The 21,662-nt window shown below is 46.8% G+C and overlaps 1 protein-coding gene across 3 annotated transcripts in view; it reads left to right on the top strand.

Annotated features, from left to right (window-relative positions):
* Positions 1-21,662, top strand: part of CCDC50 (coiled-coil domain containing 50) — a 43,135-nt gene that overhangs the window by 2,176 nt on the left and 19,297 nt on the right. For all 3 annotated transcript variants that reach the window (XM_075761242.1, XM_075761241.1, XM_075761243.1), the window contains exons 2-4: positions 14,883-14,945; positions 16,300-16,429; positions 21,286-21,376. In XM_075761242.1, the coding sequence (XP_075617357.1) occupies positions 14,883-14,945; positions 16,300-16,429; positions 21,286-21,376 (284 nt within the window). The remainder of the gene's footprint in view (positions 1-14,882; positions 14,946-16,299; positions 16,430-21,285; positions 21,377-21,662) is intronic.

The raw sequence follows: 21,662 nt of genomic DNA, 5'->3' as shown, positions 1-21,662 counted from the left end.
CAGCTCCAACGTGCAAAGTAGATGAGGCCTGAGCCATGTTTTGCAAAGCCTCAGGCATGTTTCACGATTTTAGCTTAGTGACATCATTTGTTTTTATTGTGGAAAGCGTTGAAATTGAGCTATGCTTTGAATTAGACCTTTTCATGCTTGGCGTTAATGCCAACCAAGGAAAGAAATGCATTGCCTTCCATACCTAGGGAAATATTTATTGTCTCTGATACAGAAATCACTGTTGATCCTTCTGGAAAAACATTCCCTTTCTTCTTTGTTAATGAATGACTAAGTTGACCTTTACCCGAAATGAAGAACATTGTTTTGGTTTGAGTACTTTGTTCTTCACCAGCTCCCCTTTGGGGGGGTGCTGTGCCCAGCTTCTCCCTGGCTGCAGGCCTAGCCGGGGCTGCTGCTGCGAGACAGCGTCACCCTCGTCTTCTGTTGTGGTCTCAAAAGCTCCCCTACATGCGAGCTCGTTTCTGTGCGTTGATAGCAGTGAAAATCTGATAACTGTAGCTAGGTGCTGCAGTAAGCCTTGCTTCTTGTTTACTTTCTTTTTTATCTTTAAAAGCATTTATATTAGCTGAAGGCCTGATATAGATGGCATTTTGCTGGTGAAAACTGCTTCAGCTGGTCCAGTTTATTTTGTGGGCAGAGGTTTACTGGTATAAAATACACTCTCAAAACACTATTTCTAGCATAAACTAGACCTTGGTGCTGCAGCCTGGTGTTACAGAGCCATTCTTCCATGGGCAGTAAAGTGGATGTTCTGACCACTGTGGTCAGTAAAGCTCTTGTAAGTTATTTGCTGAAGGTTTTGGTGTTAGTTGCAATCTGTGGGCTGAGTTTCTCTGCCTTTATTTCTGCTTGCCTCTCAAGTGTCTGTGACGTTTTCTCTTTTCACAAAGCAGCTTTTGCTGTGTGCTCTTTTGACCCACCCCAGGGGATTGCTCAGCTCTGTGTGTAGATTTTTTTTTTTTTTTTTTACTAGAGGTCTCATTTGTGAGCTTTTTGGGGACAAAAGCATCCTGGAAATATTATATTAATTAGTTACTTATAAAGCAAATAAAAGAACCTGGCTTGGGCTCTACTTGATCTCTGTCTCTCATCTCTTGTGATCTGATGCATTACTAGTAGCTAAAATTGGGAAGGACTACGCTCTCTTTGGCTGCCTGTTTCAAATGAGCGCTTCGGTGCAGCTCCCCGTGCCGCCTCAAAGGCAAAGAGGATTGCCTCTTGGACCTGGGACACATTGCTGCTTGCATGCAGGCAGAGCTGCATGGGGGGTGTTCCAGGTGAGGTATTTTGGAGCTGTGCAGACCTTACCCCTCTCTGGAGGATGTACCTGTGGTCCCATCTGCTGTTACTGCCTTTGCTGAAGGGCTGAGGTCTATGGCAATGGCTTCTGCTTTTTTTTATTTAATTTTATTTTTAGTAGTGCTATGAAGAAGTGTAAGGGCAGTATGTCTGTGTCAGTCATTAGAACCAGCCCTGCCACGCTGCTGTCTCTTGAGCTCCAGCCTTGACAAAGGCTGATTGTGCCACCCATGCTCAGAGACATGGCAACAATGCTCGCACTATGGTTTCTGCTCTTCATTAAGCATCTGATTTGACTTTCCGAAGCTCCTGAGCTGTAGATTCAACTGCTGCTAATTGTAGTCTGCTGCCAGAGAGGCCAATTTCCCAAACATGGTAGTAAAAGATACACATCCGACTGTGACCTCGGGGAAACAGGAAGGGCTTTATTTTCCATCTTGGCAAGGTGTTCTCTGGGACAGGCAGCCTGGCTGGCTCTCTTTTTACCTTAACGCAAATTGAATAAAAGTTTACTGTAAGCATCAGTCTTCCTCCCAACCACAGCACCTTCCCTCTGACCACTGCAGCTTAACATGACCGCTGAGACTCCTGCAATAAAAAGCTCCTGGCTGCTGGCTCCCCAAATGTCCGGGGAAAGAGGTCAGCTCCGAGGTGCAGTGTCTCAGGCTGCCATGGAGCAGATCGATGTTACTGGCTTATATTGGGGCTTTTGGTGCCTGTGTGCACTCAGCGACACGATGGTGGAGGAGAGGAACTTGATGTCTGTCAAAGGTGGAAGTGGATTCAGAAAGTGTTGATGGCTGGCATGGTGTCTAGCGAGAAGGGATTCTGCACTGGGATTTTTCAGGGGGCTGGTGTTGAGGGATGAAATGTCAGCTGTACTCACGTGAAGAAAGGGTTGGCCTTTAACTGGATTAGTATACTCAGGGCAACAATTTTGAGAGCAGCTGAGGGTCGGCCAAGTCACTCTGAAGCCACCTGCCCCATGCCCTCTGGCTCCAGCTGAGATTTCTGCTTGCAGCATAATGTGCAGTGTCATGGTTTTCCGCTTTGTGACTTCCTCAGAGAAGGGCTCTGAAAAATTCAGGCAAGCTGGATGGCTTGAGGGCAACAAGGAGGTGGAGAGTGATGGGACATACATGCAGGCTTTTCTTTCTAGGTCACTGGTTCATGTCCAGCTCTTGTGAGCAATAGGAGGTCTGTTTTTCCACCATGCATGAATTCAGTAGATGAGGCTGTGGTACTCATTTCACTTCTGGTTAAAGCTGGGTGAAAGTTTTATTATGCATTCAGTTGTTCTGGGTCTGCAGCACTTGGCAGAGGAGACGGGCAGGATTAGCATACTTCATGCTCTTGGCTCCAAAATGCAACTGAGCAAGCAGGTCTGCCTCCTTCTATCCCTTAAATCCGTAGCATTGTCCTCTTCGACCTGCCATGGAGGTTGTACCGAGGCAAAAAGATTGCTCAAAAAGCAGTCTTTGGCAGAGAGGATCTTCCAGACTCATGTTGATGCCTTCTGCGGAGATGTTTCCTTAGTTACTGACAAGCTTTTGGACTGGGATAAGAGGGGGCACAGTCTGTTTTGCCCTGATTCCTGGGGGTGGGGGGAGCTTCCGCCATTTGTGATACTAGGACATTGGCCGTCACCCATCGCTGCTCTCTGAGTAGTGATCCCAGCTGAGCAGTGTGGTGCAGGTGGTGGTGTTTGCTGTGACCACGGGCCTCTGTTTAATCTGTAATTTCCTGCGGCCGTGCGCAATGTCAGAGGGTGCGAGCGTGCCAGGTGGGAGTTGGAGATGGCTGCTGCAAGGAGCAGGAGAGGCGAGTTGTGGGCACAAGGAAAACCCTGCTTGGAGAAGCAATGGGACGTGCCTTGGGGCTGTGTGAAACTTCTCTGTTTTGCTGGAATAAGCTTTCTTTTTCTTGCTCAGAGACATCCAGTTCACATGAACGTGGTGATTTATAGGACAAAGTGACATGTTTCCTCCCTGCTTCCTTGTTCCTGGCTGGCTGGCTTCCCGCTTGCTCGCTGCCATTCCTCTGCGTAGTGCTGGTTTGAAGGCTTGAAGGACTGAGGCTGGTCTGTTGGTAAAACTGCCTTAAAACTTGAGAAGCTTAGGTCCAGTTTCTGGTGTGGCATTCGCTGCTGTGGGACTCTTTTGGGAACAGTTAGTCCTTTTGTCTTTCTCCAAAAAGGTGATAAAGATATTTGTCATTCTGCTGCTGGTGGTTTGCATTGCAGGGAGCAAAGGGCATTTGCTGGGCATTTCCACCAGGAAGGCAGGGCTGCCGTCTGCCTGGAGGCTGCGGTGTGTCAGGGATGCTCCGTGTTCACCTTACAGTGCTGGCTTTTCCACGGGACACACGGTGGGACCTTGTGGAAGTCCCTTGACACTCCATTTATGCTTCCTTTTTAAAAATAGAAATTGGAGCCTTCCTACTGTTTTCTTTCTTGGTACATGAAAAGATAGCACATAGCTTGCTGAGTGAGTGCTATCTGGCCTTGCCGCTGTAGGGCAGGTGGGAGAGACTTTTAGCAGGGCTGGAAAGAGAGCAGGAGAGTGCAGCATCGCACTGCACCCGTAGGAGATGCAAGGCAGGGCTGTCATGAACCTTGCATTGAGCAAAGGAGCCCAGTTAGGCCTGGGTGCTCATAAAATCTACCCTCTAACCCCGGGCGCCCTGTGCATTAGGCTTGCCAGAAGTATTATTTTCCCTGAGGAGAAAGGTGTGGATGAAAGCCTGGCACAGCCCTTCTGCCTCTACCCACGGATTTTGTCAGGCTCCGGAAGCTCAACTGATGATTACTTTAATTGCACGCTAACCCGTGGTGCCACTGCCACGGTGCTCTGTCAGCCAGATAAAAATAGTGAGATCCCTTTGACTGGGGCCTGGGTTGGCAGTGGTTTGGTCCGTGCCCCTTGACAGCCCTGCCTGTGGCAAGTGCTGTTCAGGACAGAAAGTTGAAGTGGTTTGCAAGTGAGTCACTCCATGTCCCTTCACAAAGGAGGTGTAAGAAGCTGCGTGCAGTAAAACTTCGGGTTCCTATGTGCATACAGGTATGATTTGTTCTTTTCCTAGCCCTTCTGCTGAACCAGGACTTGGTGACTGGAGGAATTGACTTAAGAGGATATGTTATGTGGTGTTCAGTAAGTGATGACAAAGGGGAATAGGACATAAATGAGCAAATATTTGCAGGCACTGAGAGACAGGCATGCCTTAAGGACGCTGACAGGGCTGACCTGAGAAGTAATGGGACAAAAGGGAGGAAGGAAGTTTATGCAAACAGGAATATTTCCTGGCAGTGAGGTGTATTTTTTTCCTTTCTGCAGAAACTTCTCCAAAAGATATGGTGCATATAGCTCTGGCCCTTCCCAACCAGACAGGACGAGAGGCTGGAGTGTGCCCTGACAGGAAATGTTCCTTGCAGAGGGACTGTCACCACCGACCTGGCAGGTGGGCTGGGGAAGTGTTGGCTCGGGGCAGCCTTTCCCGGCATGGATGGAAAGCTTCTCCCTGTCCACGTAGCAGAACGGCTTTGCATTGCAAATGCATCTGAGCTTATCGTATGTATCTGTTGTCGATATGGCAAACATTACTTGGGTAATCCTGGTGGGATTCTCCCTCTGTTCTGAATTTAGTTTTATTATGGGATGCCAGCTGGTGGAATGGGGGAGCTTTTGTCCTAAATTCACCAGTGCCTCTTGGAGCCTTTGGTAGTGCTGCTGGGGTGAAGCAGTGGAGGACAGCAGGGAAAGACCTGAGAATTTTCCAAGGGTGTGGGCTGTTTCCGTGGCATGCAGACAGTGCTACTGTTCGCAGGGCTGCATTCTCCTGTGGGCCGTTCAGTTGGTGCCAGGTTTCCAAAGGAAATTGGTGTTGGGAAGAGGCTGGGCTCTCCTGACCTCATTTGCAGCACTGGAGGGACTGGCTAGGGCTGCATAGCCCTGCCTGCATTCCTCACATCTCTGATACGAGGTGGAAAAGGTTTGCCTCCAGGTCTGATTACAGTGCTCAGTTACCTGGTACTCCAGGCAGTTGGCATTGCTGAGAGCATCAGCACTGGCCGTGTAACAGGTGAACTTGTTAGGTCCTTATTTTAGTTGTCTTTTTTTAAAAAAACAAAAACTGATTGTACAGTGTCACCTAAAGGTGATTTAGGTCCTAAAGCAAAAACTTTACTTCTGGCTGACTTGGAGCTCATTTTGTGCTCTTGGAGAGGAGGCATTTAAAAAGCTGCCAGCCTGCTTCTTCCTCGTGCTTTGCAATGCACGTGAGCTGTGGGCACAGATGCCACAAAGCGATTTGCTCCAGGTTGATGCTGGGAGTTCTGCCTCCCTGCCTATCTCACCCCAGAAGCCAGGGACTTGCTCTTACCCTCTTATGCCACTGTTCTAAATGTGTAGTTGCTCTAAGGGCAGCGTGCCAACACAAGGTTGTGACAGGAAAGGGGACATGTATTTTTAGTGCTGTAATTTTACTGATTTGTGACTCTTTTGTAGATGGATGTGAGGGTTTGACTGATCTGAGGCCAGCTTTGGTACTTTTTGTTCTTCAGAGCTGACTAATAAACGTGGAGAACTTAAACGCGGGAAGGGGGGGGGGGGGGGGGGGGGAGAGAGTACCAATGAAATGCTGGCAGAGCAAAGAAAAGGGGGTTTTGAAACGAAGCAGAGCATCCTCGGCTGGTTAGGTAGAGGAAGGTTGTTCTCCCGGAGCAATTTGCAGTGCTGGCAGCAGCTGAACGGGTGACAGACAGAAGTCCTCGCAGTATAGCAGCCGCCTTTCTAGGAAAAAGGAAGCTGATAGGAATCTGTGCAAGAATCAGAGCCGATTGCAGGATCAGTTCAGACACCTCCAGCATTGAATGCAGCGGCTGGCCAGGTTTCCAGTAAGCCTGGGAGGCTGCCTTGAGGCCCACCCTGCTGGAGCTTTGCTTCTCATGGTATTTGATCTGGATGAATAAAACCTGGCTTGTTCTCATGTGCACTGATGCTGTGGTCCATCCTTCCTACTGCAGCTCTGGTTTAGCTACAAAGCTCGGAGCAGTCTCAGGCTTGGCTGTAGTCACCCCAAGGCTGAAAAGCAAGTGGCATCTCTGAGGGAGTCTTTCTGCTACTTGATCTCTCCAGAGATACTGTTCCTCCATATGACTGCGGGTCCCTGTGGTGTAAAACCGCACTGTGGGGTTTTGAGAGGAACTGGAACCTTTTTTTGGCACTTGGCACCTTCTGCGTGGGTGTCAGGCTTCTAGCAGTCAGCCTTGCGTAAACAGTCGCCAGAGTCAGTGCGTGAACTTCTACCAGAGGGGCACTGAGAGTTCCCTTTCTGAATCCTGTCTCCCTTGTATTTTGCTACATTATCTTTTAGGATTAAGCTAGAGAAGAAGCCTGGAAGAGCTGACACTTTGAATTATCTTTGCTCCCAGCTGCCTGCCTGCCTCTGTGGAGCTGCTGTGTGAGCTTATTCACCACAGCCTGAAACCGAGAGCTTAGAAATGCTTGTGAAGCATCTGAAGTCCGGGGTGCCATGGTTCCTGAAAGGCACCATGAACCACAAAGTGGACCTGCCAGCTCTCTGCAGAGAAACTGCTGAACTGAGCAAGGGATTTAGGTTTGCATTTAGCAGAGAACAGAAGTTTTGCCTATCTGGGAAATTCAGTGTGTCCTAAGAATTTTGTGTAGTGTAGAATTGCCTAAAATGCTGAAATAAAAGCTGAAATAAACAGATCAAAGCAAAATTCAGCAATCACCATTTAGATGGATGTGGGGGAGGGGAGCTTGTATAGTGCAAATATCTTGAGATGCAAACTCCATGCTCGAGCGGTTTTCGGAGTGGGTGGGTGTTTGGAGTTATGCATGAAAGGAGACTCTTTTTTCTTTTCCCCCTCCCTTACACCAGTTTTAGTGAGTGGTGTTGGGCTTAAAACTGAAACTGCCATGATATCCTGTCTGCAAAAGAAACAAAAAAAACTCCAGAAAAGAGCAGTGCCATATGATCCATGGGACACTGCTGAAAGCATGTTTTACAGCTACAGTAGTGCTCATGGGGACATCTGTGTGAGCCAGGGATTTTCACCTCTCCTGGTGCAGGTAGCTCCTGTCCTGCTGTCCAAAGAGGGGGGTGTGTGTGGTGGTTTGCCCTTGGGCAAAGTGAGGGTAAAACACAGCTGTTGGAGGCAGTGTTGTTTGGTTTGCTGTGATCCATAGTTGGGAGGCAGTGGTGAAAGTTGAGTGCTAGGAAAACTTCTCTATGTCTTTATGTTGGTTGTTCATTTTGCACATGTGATGTTAGCTGAGTCAACTGAAGCTGTGTCAGATGCTGGAAAGGATGACTACCAAAGCAATTTTTGTTCTCATCAATGATTGAGATTAACTTTCTCTACAAGCAGACCCAGTTATGTCTCAAATATTGTGAGCGAAGTTTGTGTTTGGCTGCTTGGGGTCTACTACCTGGCTGTGGTGTCAGACTAGCCAACTCATCCCTGATCAATATGTCTACCTTGTGGTTTTTATACCTGTCCACCTGGATGTTACTGATGGGTCCAGTGTGATACCTGAGCTCACTGATGACCTTGAGTCTAGGCAGCTTTGTACCGGCTGATGGACACTGGAGCACTCAAGAAAGAGCTGTGGGCATAGTATTCTGAACCTGGCAGGTAATGGCTCACAGGCATTAACATATCATGGCTTATATATCTGCTGTCTGCTTTAAAGTGACAAAATACTGTATGTATTCAGCCCCTCAATGCACAGACCTTTCTGGAATAGCAGGCAGCAGCTGTAGCAGCAATGTTGGCTGTAGGACTGAGGGGTTTTTGAAAGTTCTTGTGACTCGGAGTACTTCATATCTGGGGACCCAGCAGGACCTGGCTGAAAAGGCTGAATTTTTGAAATATGGGTGCCGGTTGCCAGTAGTCCTTAAGGTTCAACACCATTTTCAAGTACGTCTGTATGTCTAAGCTTGAAGTACTTCAATTCAGCATTTTCATCTGGAAGTCAAAGACATGGTCTTTGACGTTCTTGACCTGTGCATTGTGGTTTAAGCTTGGGAGATAGAAGACTTCCTCTTATTTAGAACGATTGCAGATGATGTAGAGTGTAATTATCCAATAATGAAAAAGATGGCAGCCTTCTGTAATAAAGGCAGAATGATAACTTTATTGAACTCTGTGGCTGCGGCATACTCTAGGATGACCAGTTGAGGTCACTTGTGCTATTTTTTTGCCATCTTGGGTATATCCAGCTTCCTGTTTATACTGTGAAAGCACCTTCTGCTTTGATGTGTTCAGCAGATGCTCTCTCAGCTTGAGGACTGCTCTATGGTACAGTTTGCAGGCACGTTTGCAGAAGTGAGAATGCCAAACCAGTAGCCTCAGAGAGGCATTTTGTGAATGCTGCTCATTTCTATTTCAAGGCAGGTTAAAAAATAGACTTATGCTCTGAGGATTTGGTTCCAAAATATATATAGTCTTCCTCTTTAAAGCATTGTTGGGCAGGTGAGAGCTTATTGTTGGAGAACAGTGCAGACAGAGCACAAACCTTTCATGGCCTTGACCTCAAGGCACTAGTTTAGAGCAGAGAGGATAACCTCCTTCCCAAATCCCAAGCTGTTCTTAGCTTCCAGGCCAAGACTACCAATAAAAAAACCATGGTTCTTTAGTGATTTTTTTTTTTAATTTTGTATGTTTATGCTTTTAAGAATTAGGCTGAAACTCCCCAGTTTGGTTCCCTGTGAGGCTGCCCAGTCTTTGTGCTGCCTTGTAGCTCCCAGCTACATGAGATGCTCTGGTGCTGTGGCTGAGAAGCAGAAATTGTTCCCTTCCCCAGGCTGCCTAGCCCTGTCCTCTGCCTGGGAGCCACCTTCCCCCTGCACCAGTTTTCCGATGTCCTTGGCACTGATGGTGTCTGGTGAACAAGGTCCTAGGAATGCTGTCTGTGTAACTGCAGCTGTAGCAGCTGAGACGTGTCCTGGCCAGTCTCTGTTGGCACCCATGTGTGGTAGCAGGAGCTCAGGAATCTCCTGGTGTGATGGGAGAGGCAGGACGGAAATGAGAAGCACTGAGGTCAGGCCATGTGTCTTGTAGAGCAGCTTTGATGAGGGTGAGAAGGAAATGTCCCACTTGCATGGTTCTGTTGCAAGGTGCCCTCTGGGTAGCCTCTCGCCTCCAGTTGGGTGGCTGCTTGGTCACGTTGGCTTTGTTTCAAGGAAATGATCTGCAGAGTTTGGAGGGCTTGGAGTGGCCTGGCCAGTCTCTGCTGGTAAGAGTCTCTATGGGATCCCAGCTTGCTTTATAATCTGCAGGGATTTTCATACTTCAGCATCTTTCTGAGACTGCTGTTTTGTAACAGGCTGCTCTTGTTGCTTGCCACTTAATTTGTCAGCTCTGTAGGCCCTAAAAAGAGATTTTTAGCTGATGCAACTGTTTTTTTCCTGTGTTACTTCTTTCCTCTCCCTCCTGTCCTTTAGTTCAGGATTCAAAAACTGCAGATGCTCGAAACTAAGCATGACTCACACCTTCTAGTTTATTTTGTGAATTATCCAGCACATGATGCTGACGGGAAAATGTTGGGAGTGGAGGGGGTAGGGAGCAATAAATGGTTTTTAAGACCTAAAAGGAAATGCTCGGGGCGTGCGTGTGCGGTCCCTGGGTCATTGAACTGGCTGGTGTCCCAGGGCATGTCATATGGGCCCCGTGAACCGAGGGGGTCCATGGGCCCTTCAGCAGATGTCAAAACATGGTCTAAGACTTCAGGCAGAAGCGTAGGGTGTGTTTTGCTCTAACCCTTGCTCAAGAAGCCAGTGGGGTTCAACCTGTTGCAGAGGCAGTGTATGTTCATGCTGCCTGTTCCTGGATGTTACCTACCTCTTTGTCACACACCTAAGTATTGCTAGCAACATGTAATACTGCCTTTGCTCCTCTGTTGGGGTTACTGTGCTATCTTTGAAGCAGTTCGGTGTTAGAAATGCTGAGCTGCGGAGCTGAGGTAATTCTGGAGAAAGCTAGTGGAGGCAGATGGCAGAATGTAAAAAGGAAAAGGTTTTTCATGAAATTTTGCCAAGTTGTACCTAGAGACATGACTTGCAACCATGCTTGCAAGAGCCACCGATGCTTAGAAAGGAACATTTTTGGGGTGAACTCCTACCAAGCATGGGTCTTCTTCATTGGAGCTTGCAGAGAGGCTCTCTAGGATCCCTCAAGCAAGCAAGCTCCCTCTTTCATGCTGCTGCATAGCTTTTGCAGCCTGCCACTGCTGCAAAGGATGATGCTTCTAGCCATGCTTCTGCCCTCATCCCCCCCGGTGGTGCTTCTGCTGGCTGTGGCAGCAGCTGGGATTCCTGGGCTGGTTTTTCTTTCATTCACAGCTGTGCCAAAAACACATATCCCAGGCCTGCTCCCATCTGCGCCAAGGCAGATTGGCTTAATCAGACTATGGTAAACCTGGTGTTAATGTTTCATGCTTCACTGGACTTGCCAATTGTAGCTGCTGTGATTGCACCTCTGCTGCCTGTTTAACTGTCTGACGGCTCACAGCCAGGGCCTGGAAATGGGAAATCAAGTTGATTTGCAGCAGTGAACGTAACATTAATCTTACCTTTCATTTTTTAGCTATACAGTTATGGGATAAGGAAATAGATTTCTTTTCCCTTAAATACGAAGCCTCTTGGAGAGGAGGAATTGTGAGTCTCTCCGTTGTCATTGAGGCCATCCTATTTCTCAGCACAAACTCAGTGGACATAATACCTAGTAATGAGTGTGCTGGGGCCATGCTGAGACTGGGCAGGGGACGAGGACTCGCACCGATGAACAGACCGTGCCTGGCTGGTCCGCATCTCCAGTTATTCTGTAACTGCCTCATTGCTGGCTGCGTGTCTTCAAGGATGGAGGATTCGTTTCCTTGGCCTCGCTTGCAGCTGTGGTCACACTGACTCCGTGCCATGGGCGCTGAGTCTAGTATTGAGGGAGTGCTCTGTGCTTGCCATCACCCCTGGACTTGCTAGGGAGTTGCAGGTGTCCCCATCTCTTGCCACCTGGCTGGCTGACAGTGCTTCATTGTGTTTGTAATGGGATGTTCTCATCTTCCTTTGCACGTTGTTCTCAGGCTGATGGCACTTGGGAATAACGTGCTCAGATGAGTTAGAGGCAGCCAGCCCAGCCAAGTTTCTGACAGTGACGAAAGGTCTTCTTGTGCCGTCTGCCCTGCCAGCAACTTCAGCAGCACAAAGCGAGGGCTGTGTGCTCGAGCTGTCTGTTCGTGGGTTTGTAAGAGTGGCTTAAAGAAGTGTATGCACAGCCAAGTGGCTTCTTCAGCAGTGCATGAATGAATCCAAACACATGAGCAAACCCAAGGCTTGCTGCTGCCCTGCCAGCCTCCTCTGTGAGCTGGGGGCACCATGGAGCCCAGACATTTGGGAGCTTCCCATGTGCACATCATGAATTGCCATCCAGTTTCCCTCTCTCTGTACCATATCTTGATGGGATAATCACAGTTTTAAGGCGCAGCCCCTGTATTCACGTCTAAGCCCTGGAACTTGATGGCTTGTCCCAGGGCATCGTCTCCACTTGCTTTGTCCCTGTTTATTTGACTTTGGAGACCCATGAACTACTTCTAAAGGATCTCCGGAGGAGTAGCTAGAAGAAGCAGGCCCACCTATACAACAGTATATGCACTTGGCCTTTTTATTTAAGGAGTCCATGCTTTCTTTAGGATGTTTTACTAGCCCATTAATCAAAAAGAATTAAACAATCATTGCTACATTATAGGAACAAAGCTCACCAGGGAGATGAGATTTCTTTGGGACTGGTGCAAGACTGTCAAGAGAAGTACAGCGATGTTCTACCACGGCCCTCCCACTGTCACATGTATGCCAAGCATGTCTCTTCCCAGAGAAGTGTGTCTGTGTGGGTAGAATGGAGTAAAAAAACCTAAAGTCCTCCTCCGCACATGTACCTCTCTGGGGAGGATGGAGCAAAGGTCTGCCCGCATCATGACCAACAAGGCAGAGCTCTTGTGTACCATGGGGATCAGAGCAGCATATAAGCCTGTGCAGAAAGGAGTTGGGAAGGGCTGGGGTGCAGTTTCATAAACATTTCTCACAGCAAAAAATATGCAGCTCCGAAATGTTCATCCTAGCTCTTGTGCTGCCTGCCTTGTCTTGCTAGTACAGCTGTTCAGGCAGCTGTGCAGTGGACTTGCTGAGACCTATTGCAGTTAAAAATAACACTTCCCTCCCCTTCTTTTTTCTTTTCTTTTTTTTTTTTTTTTTAACCTGTTAGGACCAAGTGCTGCTGCTTGAATATGTGGTAGTAAAAGCACAGCCCTAGATTTGCGTAAGCTGTTTGTGGCTTTGTATTGAGGTGTCTTTGCTCAGCTATGAACTGACAGTAGGGCTCAAACCTCTGAGTTGGAGGTGTGCTTCCAGCAGGCCAGATGATGCTTGTTTTAAGTAGAAGGCAGTTGTTCCCCTCATCGTGCTGTGAAGCCGAATAGAATTAGGGACCACAGAAATGAAGTCTCTCTGGGCAAAATCCCCACACCTCATCCCACAAAAGTGCCTGTGACCACCAGGCACCCTGGGTATGTCACCCGTGAGCAGCACTGCTGCCTGCTGCTCAGCTGTGGTTTTCCCAGTTCTGTGGTTGAAAGCAGTGTTTCTTTATTTATACGTACACAAATACCCATTGGAAGCGTTTTAGTGCTATTTAGTGTTTTGTATTCTCTTTCCTTTCTTAAAAGAAGTTGCAATAAAAAAAAGAACAACAAAACCTTAATTGCACCATCTAGAATTGTACATGCTTAAAGTGAGTCGCTATGGGATGGTATAACTGTAATCTCTGTCCTCATCTCCACCCTGCTGCTTGTCACTGTCCTTCCTTGAAGCACTGCTGTAGCTGTTAGGTACTTTTGTCATCTGTAAAACATCCTCCCATGCAGCAAGACTCAACCAAAAATTCTGTTGAATGCAATAAAGGATAAAGTATTTATTTGACCTCTTAGTACACGAACTAGAAACTCTTCTAGAATATTTTGTGAAGATACATGGGTGCAAAAGAACATCGCAATGCTTCTCTGTCAGAACGTATGCATTAATGCAAGAAGAGGGAAAGACGCAAGGGGCTGTGGCTTGGGAAGGCACAGCTGCCTTCTTGTTTCTTTGTAGTATTTTCCACCCTTTGTGGTGATGGAAATGTTTTATCTTCTCTGACTCTGAACACTTTCATAAATGGGTTCCTCATAAAGTCCCCTTGTAGTTTTGGTACGTTCTGGGGGTTTTGGGGTTATTTTCACTTTCTCTTCTAGGCTGTCGCTGTGCTCTGCTAAAGAGAAACCTTGGTCTTCTCCGGGGTTTCTCCTATGGAGCACAGTGGCAGTGGCTCTTACATCCCTCTGCACCTTCAGAAGCACCTTGTAGTTCTCTTTATGCTGTACGTTTCAAATGGGAGAGATTCCCCTCTCGGGTCCAGTTAAGCTGCTTAGCTTCTCACGTTCAGGAAAAACAAGTTACTGACCTCCCTAGTCCCAATTTTTCAGTGCCCATGCCTTAAACTCCCCTTGAAGCAGACTGGAACCCCGTGTACGGCAGACGTGTGGAGCGGGGCCCCATCCTGCGCTTTAGGGGCACAGATCACTTTGTCCTTGGTTCACCAAGAAGCTGATGTGTACCTGTCACCAAAAGCCTGAACCTGATGCTGTGTGTGTGTCCCTGTCCCAATATGTACGTGACTTGTGTTTTGTTGCCCTGCTGCCTATCATAACAAGTTAAAAATAAACCTTGGTGTTTTTCTACAGTGTGGGTAGAGTGTTCTTTTGAAAGTTCAAGTGCGAAAGTGATAGGCATTGGCAAAAATCTGCTGCTTTCAGACTGGTGCCAAAGGGAACTCGTCCCCTTCCCGTTTAGCTTGTCTCTGGGTCGTTTTCAGTGTCTTTTTAAGAAGCCGTGCTTATCCCTGCTGGTAATGCTGTGGTTGATCCCATGCCTGGGTTCTAGGTACATAGCTAGCACCTGCACCTGAAAAAGTCAATGAAGCTTACCGGAGACAACTGTAAAATGAGTCCTGAGCTGGTAGAAATGCCTTGCAGCAAGAGCTGTGGAGCTCAGTCTGCTCAGCTCTGCAGAGGCGACAGCATGTGTGTGTCTTTATGCAGAGAAAATACTACTCTCAGTCTTTGATGTGGCAAAGAAAGTCATAGTAAGCACAAACGCTTCACCTTGGGTTTAGTTGAACACACTCAGCCTGGGCGTTGGTATAAATCTGGGTGGAATACAGGGTTTTGTGTACAAGGTCTGATCCAGTGATAGTGTGGGCAATTCTGATCTTAAACTAAAGAAGCAGAGGTGGAGGGGAGAGTGGAGGTGGCTTGTTATGCAAACAGGGACAAAGTAGTAAATGTGTGGAAAAAGTAGCCACAGGTGCGGGAGGGGGAAGAAACCCACAAGTCCAGACCTTGGCTGGTAGAAAGTATGTCTGAAGTCTCTGTGTATGTATGTTCCCCCGACCACCATAGCTCTTCTAATGCTTTTTGTTTTGCTCCTGATGCTAATTCTCTTGTCTTTGTTTCCCTGTCCAGTGTGTCGAGACTTTGCTGTACTGGAAGATCATACCTTGGCCCATAACTTACAGGAGCAAGAGAGTAAGTACCGATGATCTTTGGAACAAAGTGAAGCAAATTTGTCCCAACAGATAGCTGGCTTTGATTTTGCTGACGAAAAATCCTGCCTGCTTTTATTTCATTTTTATTCTTTTTAATGGAATACTGATTATTATTACTGTCTTCACTGTCCTGTAACGTTACTCTGTGCTCTGCCCAGCTCACATTGTACCCTAGAGATAGTTGCATTTCATGTTTCAATTTTGCGCTTTCCTTTAAAGTTGAGTTTGTTTATGCCATTTATGATAAAATTGTATGTGGGAGTGCACTTGAGGTTTTGTTGCTGTGCAAGGATTTTAGAAATGACTAGCAATTTTGGAAGCTTCAAGTTTTATAGGCTGACCTGAGCTGCAACCAGAAGAGGTCTGTTATTTACTTATTTCAGAATTGCTAGTGCCTGCCTTTTGAAAGGAGGCTTTCTTTTAAGACATTTTGAGGTAGGGCAGCTGGATACTACCAAGAGTTTAAAAAGGAGAGGGGAAAAAAAAAAAATGTACAGCCAGGAACTTCAAAGCGACAGGTGGGGTTTTTCTTCTTTTTTTTTTTTTTTTTTTACATGCTTATCTGTTGCTTTGAGTATGTTTGCATTGCAGTTTCAGGTGTGGTGGCCTCTCTAATCTGCTTTCCTGGGTGCCAAGACCATTGGTATCCACCAGTACTTGGTGCTAACACCGTTCTAGTTACTCCACCAAGTGTGCAGCTTGTGCTGGTTGTGCCCTTGCTGCTGGAACCTGAGACCACTGAATTAAAGCTGGCTCTCGGCTGCAGCTCACGTAGCCATCTTTTCTTGCAGGCAATATCCATGTATGGTAAAGGACTCGCTGTAGTACTGGGTTGCTCTGTTGCTAAATATAAAGGTAGTGAGATTCTGGAACTGATTATGTTGAGAGCAAGAGGAGTTTCCTCCTCTAGAGGTTTTTAAGAACAAATGAGGGAAGCATCCATCAGAAGTGGTCTAGGTTCACCTCATCCTCACTGGCCTTTGGTGGTCCCTTCTAGACCCACTTTATTAATCTAGGGTAATTTCCCATGGCCAGAAAATGAAATTCAAAGCCTGAAAAGTGTTCCCTATAAACCTGGATGCAATTAAGATATGCAGATCTTGTTTTGGTAACACACACAAACACAGCCCCCTCAGTGCTGAACCGAGGCAGTCTCAAGCTGCTAGTGTAATTTCGGTTCAGGGCTTCCCCACCTATAGAGATATTACATGATGTTTCCCTGCCAAGAACTGTCTTCTTTTCTGTCCTGGAATCTCCCTCCCACTTGCTTTGTCTTGTTCACACCGTGAAGTTCTACGGGCTGATTTGGGGTTCTTATCTGTGTTTATTTCCAGTTGAGCATCACTTGGCAACAAATGTTCAGCGTAATCGTCTGGTACAACATGACTTGCAGGTGGCCAAGCAACTGCAAGAGGAGGAGGATCTGAAAGCACGTGCTCAAATCCAGAAACACCGAAAAGACTTGTGAGTTTGGGATGGAGCTGTTGAAATGGTTGTTCTGTTTGGTCAGAGCACTGAAATCAGCTGCTTTATTTTGATTGACAGTACATGGGCTTTAGGTTGATCAGCCTTTTGCTTTTGTATCCTTTCTCCTTTGGCTAGCTGTTGTAAAATATTGATGCTAGGCTCTGGCACAGACCATTGAGGACAGGGAGGGAGTAGGTGGTCCTGGGGCCCATCCTGGCTTAGATTCTGTTGCCTGACCATGGGAAGGAGCTTTTCTGTTCTGCTGCCTGTTGGCAAAGTGGGATGACTTGGCCACTTGCATTGACCTTGTCCCTGGCTAAAGTTTGAGAAAGGAGAAACTGCACCACAGAAATACACAGTGTTACAGTGAATTCTCTCTACTGTGGAAATTACAGGTATTAATGTGTTTGCATTGTGCCTGATGAGTGCTTTTGAAGAGCTGGGCGCAATGCTTTTTGCTGTCCTGCTGCACTGAACAGCTGAAAGCCCCTGCCTGTGCTCGCGGATACTCCAGCGTGAAGTGCCCTGGGAAGAGGGGCTGCTGCCCCAGGGTCGCTTGGTGGAGATGGGTGTCGGGGGACAGGCCTTCTCTTGCAGTCACTGACTTCTGCAGCAGCTGTGGGAGGATGTTTAATGAGTGATCCAGTTTGCTCTGTAGGTTTGCTCAGGCCCTGCAGGCCGGATCTAACCCTGTGGCCTGTGATTTGGCTTTCTGTGTGCCATGGCTCACAGCTGGTGTGGAAGTGAAACATGGCAGTGTGGGGCAAAACAAACTGTACTCTTCAATCCAGAGTTGACACTGGTGCTTTTCTTTGTTTGTTTTGTTCCCCCATCCTTACTCTGTTGCAATGCGTGAGATGTAACAAATGGGTTGTGTGACAGGGCTCAGTCAGATCCCAAGGACAGGAGACAGAGGCTGGGGCTCCCCGCGAATGCGGGGTCTGCAAGGCAGGATGCATCTCCCGACGGCTGTGCTGCCTCCCAGCTTGTGTCGTGCTCTGTGATACCACCCACCAGGTACAGTTGGTGGTGGATCACAGACCCTGGGTGGCTCATCTGGCCGAGACAGCGATGGAGTAGAAGAGCTCTGTGCTGCAGATGCGCAAGATACAGGACTGGCTTCAAAGGACCTGCTTGTAAAAGATTTAAAGCTGGTGTGTGTGACACATCAGCCACTGTTTTCAATGTTCCCAGCGCACTCGGACTGCACTGGGTAGACACATATGTATCTCTCAAGTCTCTGCTTTCTTTCAGTAGTTTTGTCTTCATTGCCAATTAGAGATGTGAGCATGTAAATGACAACATCAAATTAATTTTGTATGTCAGAGATTACTCCTTTTTGTTACTTGCTGGGAACTGCAAACAAATTTCTTGTGGTAGGACTCTGTAAAATGGGATTTACAAACTTTGTGAGCTAAGTTACAGGCAGAACTGCTGATGCAAAATGTTGTGTCAGCAGCAGTTCAGCTCCTGAAAGCATGAGCTCTTCTGCAAGAATGCTAAAAAAAGTTGGAGGCATCCTTTTGTAATTGGATCTTTTTCTTCCTTAATTCTTTGTACGTTCCCACTGTCTCCTCCTTGTGCAAGATCAGCGTGTTCTGGCAACAAAATGATCCTTGCTGTTGTTGCTTTCTGTATGGTCTAGGGCGGTTTGACACTGCCAGGTGATGGGAAGAGTACAGGGGCAGAACTGGGTGGCCTTTAGAAACCTAGAATGTAAAAAAAAAAAAAAAAAACCAAAAAAAAAAAACCCAAACCAACACAACCCCACAAAAAAAACCAAAAAAAAAACCCTCTTCAAATTTATGGGCTTGCTTCTGTCTTTCAAATCCTAGATTCTTGCAGAAAGACTTTGTGAAGATAAATGAGAGAATAGAAAAAAATTTTCTTTTTAAGAATTCAGGGAAGCATCAAACCTTATTTTCATGCTTCTTTAAAAGCATCTCTCACATCTAGCTGAGCAGCCTGCATGCTGCTGAGCATAGTAGCAAGGTTGCTGAAATAACTGTCAGAAATACTGTGAAAATATGCTTTTTCTGTGTTTTGCTCCTCGTGCTGTGATGGTTCTGTTATGCTAATGTGAACAGTTCCTTTGAATGGCTCCCTTAAATTCTTTTTTTTTTTTTCTTTTTCCTCATCTGGCAACAATTAGTTGCTACAGCCAGTATGAATGGGAGCTTTCTGATGATCACACTGACTTTTTTCTTTTTCCTAAACTGATGTAGAGTTTCCCTGACACTCTTAACACTCCTGGTTGCCCAGGAATGAAGGACACATAGGTGTGATGTTCAGGGATGGTGACATTTGTGTTGCTCTGGCTGATTTCTGGGGACTGATGGGCACTTGAACTCATGCTAAAGAAACTGAAGAACAAGAAGAGCTGTTTAAGTTCTTTAACCTTATGCTCAGTCAAGTTGAAACACTACTTTGCGTTGATTAACTAATCAAATCTCAGTATTTAATTATCACTGAGTAATAAACGCCAAAATCTAGTCCTCTGTTGCTGTTCAGTGGTTCTTAGAGATTCATACGGTGTATTCCAAGATATGTGTCATCAGCGATAAGAAAATGCTTCTACTTTCGTATTTCTTCTAGTGTTCTTTGCTGCGAATGGAGAGGCAATGACCTTGTTGCCTTGGCTCTGAAAGACGATTAGCTGTTTCTGTCTCCTGTTTGTCTGCAATAAGATGTATTTTAAGCATTTAGCAAGTCAGTTGGTGCTGATGAACTTGGCACCTTAGCTCTGTTCACAGGTGCTGGGGGAACTGGAGACGTGCAATGCCTTGATATGTCTGACCTTTCGAACTTATTTTCTACCTGGATTCATGTCCTCTGAGGCTGGGGTCATAAGCGATCCTCTGTCTCTGGCCCACTGACAGCCTGCTCCCCAGGATGTGCATATTCAGCTATTGTTTTGCTGGGAACTGTGGTTCCCTGCTGGTGCCAGGTTTGCCAAGGTCCCTTTTTATATGGCAGGTTCAAGAACTAGACTTGCTGCCATGTGAGCTCATGTGCCTTTGAACAGGTCTCTCCCTGGAGTCAAGTGAAATGCACACAGACGTGCACACACAATGCCAGATTTTATTACCTGGATGAAAGAAACTGATGTTTGAAGGTGTTTGACCTATTGATAACTCCAGCCCTACAAACACTGAAAATCATGAGTGCCTTCCAGGGTGTCTCTAGATGTGGGTCAGTTTACGGATATGAGGGTGTGGTGGTCTGCAAAAGGGAAGGAAATTTTGTGTTGTGATGTTGACTTGGGTTCGTGTGTGTTTGGGGAAGGGGATATAAATAACATGCAGTACCCAATTGCAGGTCTGCTTCCAAGGAGCAGTTGACAGAAATAACGAACCTTCTTTCCCCTCCTGCTGCTTGTTCCTTCTTGTTCCCTATGACAGATGAGTTGTTTCTTGGTGGCATTTGTCCTCTAAACCCTCTTCTTGTTGCAGCATCCTTCCTCCCTACCCTAAACCATGTATTGACTCTTTCCGCTTCTTTCATTTTTCTTCCCCTTCTATAAAAGAAGGCTCTGCAGTACCACTGCCTGCTCCAGCCATGTTACTTTTCTGTCTTGCCACCGAAAGCACTTGTCTGCACTTACTGTTGCAATTTCCTCTGCTCATGTCCTAGACTCTCTTCCAGTCCTTTGCCTCCAAGTTCACTGGGTCATTTATGCTGTGATCCTTGCTCAAGCCAACAACTAGTCGCTCCAGCCCACAGAGCACAACTTTGACACAGCCGAACCTACTTCTCTTGAAATATTTGCTTGACTTCCATAATCTACTTCCATTATCTATCTGATCATTGTCAGTGTATTCTTCAGAAGATTGTATTCTAATAAAGCAAGCTCTGCCTGTTGCTGTTCTATTCTCACCTCCTTCTATGTCTTGCCTTTCAGTAGTTTCAATTGCAGAGATTGATTTATTTTTTTTTCCTGACCTTTTTAGGGCTAGTATTTGGCTCAATTTCAACAGTGCTCAAAGAGAGAACTCAACCTTTCTTCTTAAATCCCCCCAGCACTTTTCTAGGTTGCCCTAGGGAACCCCTGGCCATCGTTCCAGCCTGTTTGCCGGGCATCAGAGGCCGTGGCTGAGTATGGCACAACTCTTGCAGATGGTTTCTATATGACGTCCCTGAAATAGGCCTTCCCGGTCTATCCACACAGACGAAACTGTCATTTCATGTCTCAATTACTCTGGTATCTCTGTGTCCCCAGTTAATGCAATCTTGCGTTGTTCCCACATCCGCGCTGGCACCACGATGATGGCTCCCTCACCCCTCGTTCTGACGCATGTCGCTCTCTTGGCACTGGTTCTGCTTTTGTGTCTCACCTCAGCAGCATTTCTCATTCATTACTGAACTGCCACCTCCAGCCTCCGCCTGGCCCGCGTACCGCATCTTGCTGTCAGCATTTCTGCGCTTTCTCCTTGGCTTTCGCATGCAAACCACTTCCCAGAAATGCCTGCATTAACCTGGGCCCCAAATGCTCCTTTGGCACCACACGTACAAAAAACTCCTCAGCAGAATTAGACTGTGTGCAGAGGCTCCTGTGCGCTACCTTGGCCTGCCCTGTCCTGTGGGACCTACCTCCTTTCTTACCAAAATGCCTATGAATCTGTTTTCTCTTGCTTTATACTCTGTGAATGTTTTGGGACCTATTTTCTAAATTTGGCCAGCAGTAAGTATGGGGAGTCCTGGTCCCTGGTGAGGATTCATAGGCTCTGCACTAATACTAAGTAATAATTCTTCTGTGTAAATCAGATGGTTCTTTAGCTCTTTTACGCCTTTCTCCAGGCTGACTGATGCCTGTGACTTTTGCTGGCTATAATCCCTGTTTCCTTGCCTTCTAGAGAACGACAGGACTGCGAGATCGCTCAGGAAATCCAAGTGAAGCTGGTATTTGAAGCAGAGCAGCGCCGCAGGCAAGAGGAAAAAGACGAGGTAACCTTTAAAGCTGCGGGGATGGCAGGGCTATTTGTAGCAGCCCTTTCAGTGCAGGCATTTCTCGGTCATTAGCCACAGGAGTTGGCTTGCATGGTGTCAGTCCTGGTCCTCACAGATCTAGGTATGCACAGAGATTTTTGGGGAGTCCTGTTACAGGAATAAGATACAGTTATAGTCCTCACACTCAAGGGTCACAAGGGTTGTTGATTCCAGTGGCCTTGCTAATAAAGAGGACAAGTAATAAGTGAGTCTTGTTGAGGTCTTTGTTGCCCTGGTGTAGGAA

The sequence above is a fragment of the Balearica regulorum genome, chromosome 9 (genome assembly GCF_011004875.1).
Source record: "Balearica regulorum gibbericeps isolate bBalReg1 chromosome 9, bBalReg1.pri, whole genome shotgun sequence".
Taxonomy (NCBI): Eukaryota; Metazoa; Chordata; class Aves; order Gruiformes; family Gruidae; genus Balearica; species Balearica regulorum.
Note: the sequence above shows the minus strand (reverse complement) of the source record. Positions and strands in the feature narration are given on the sequence as shown.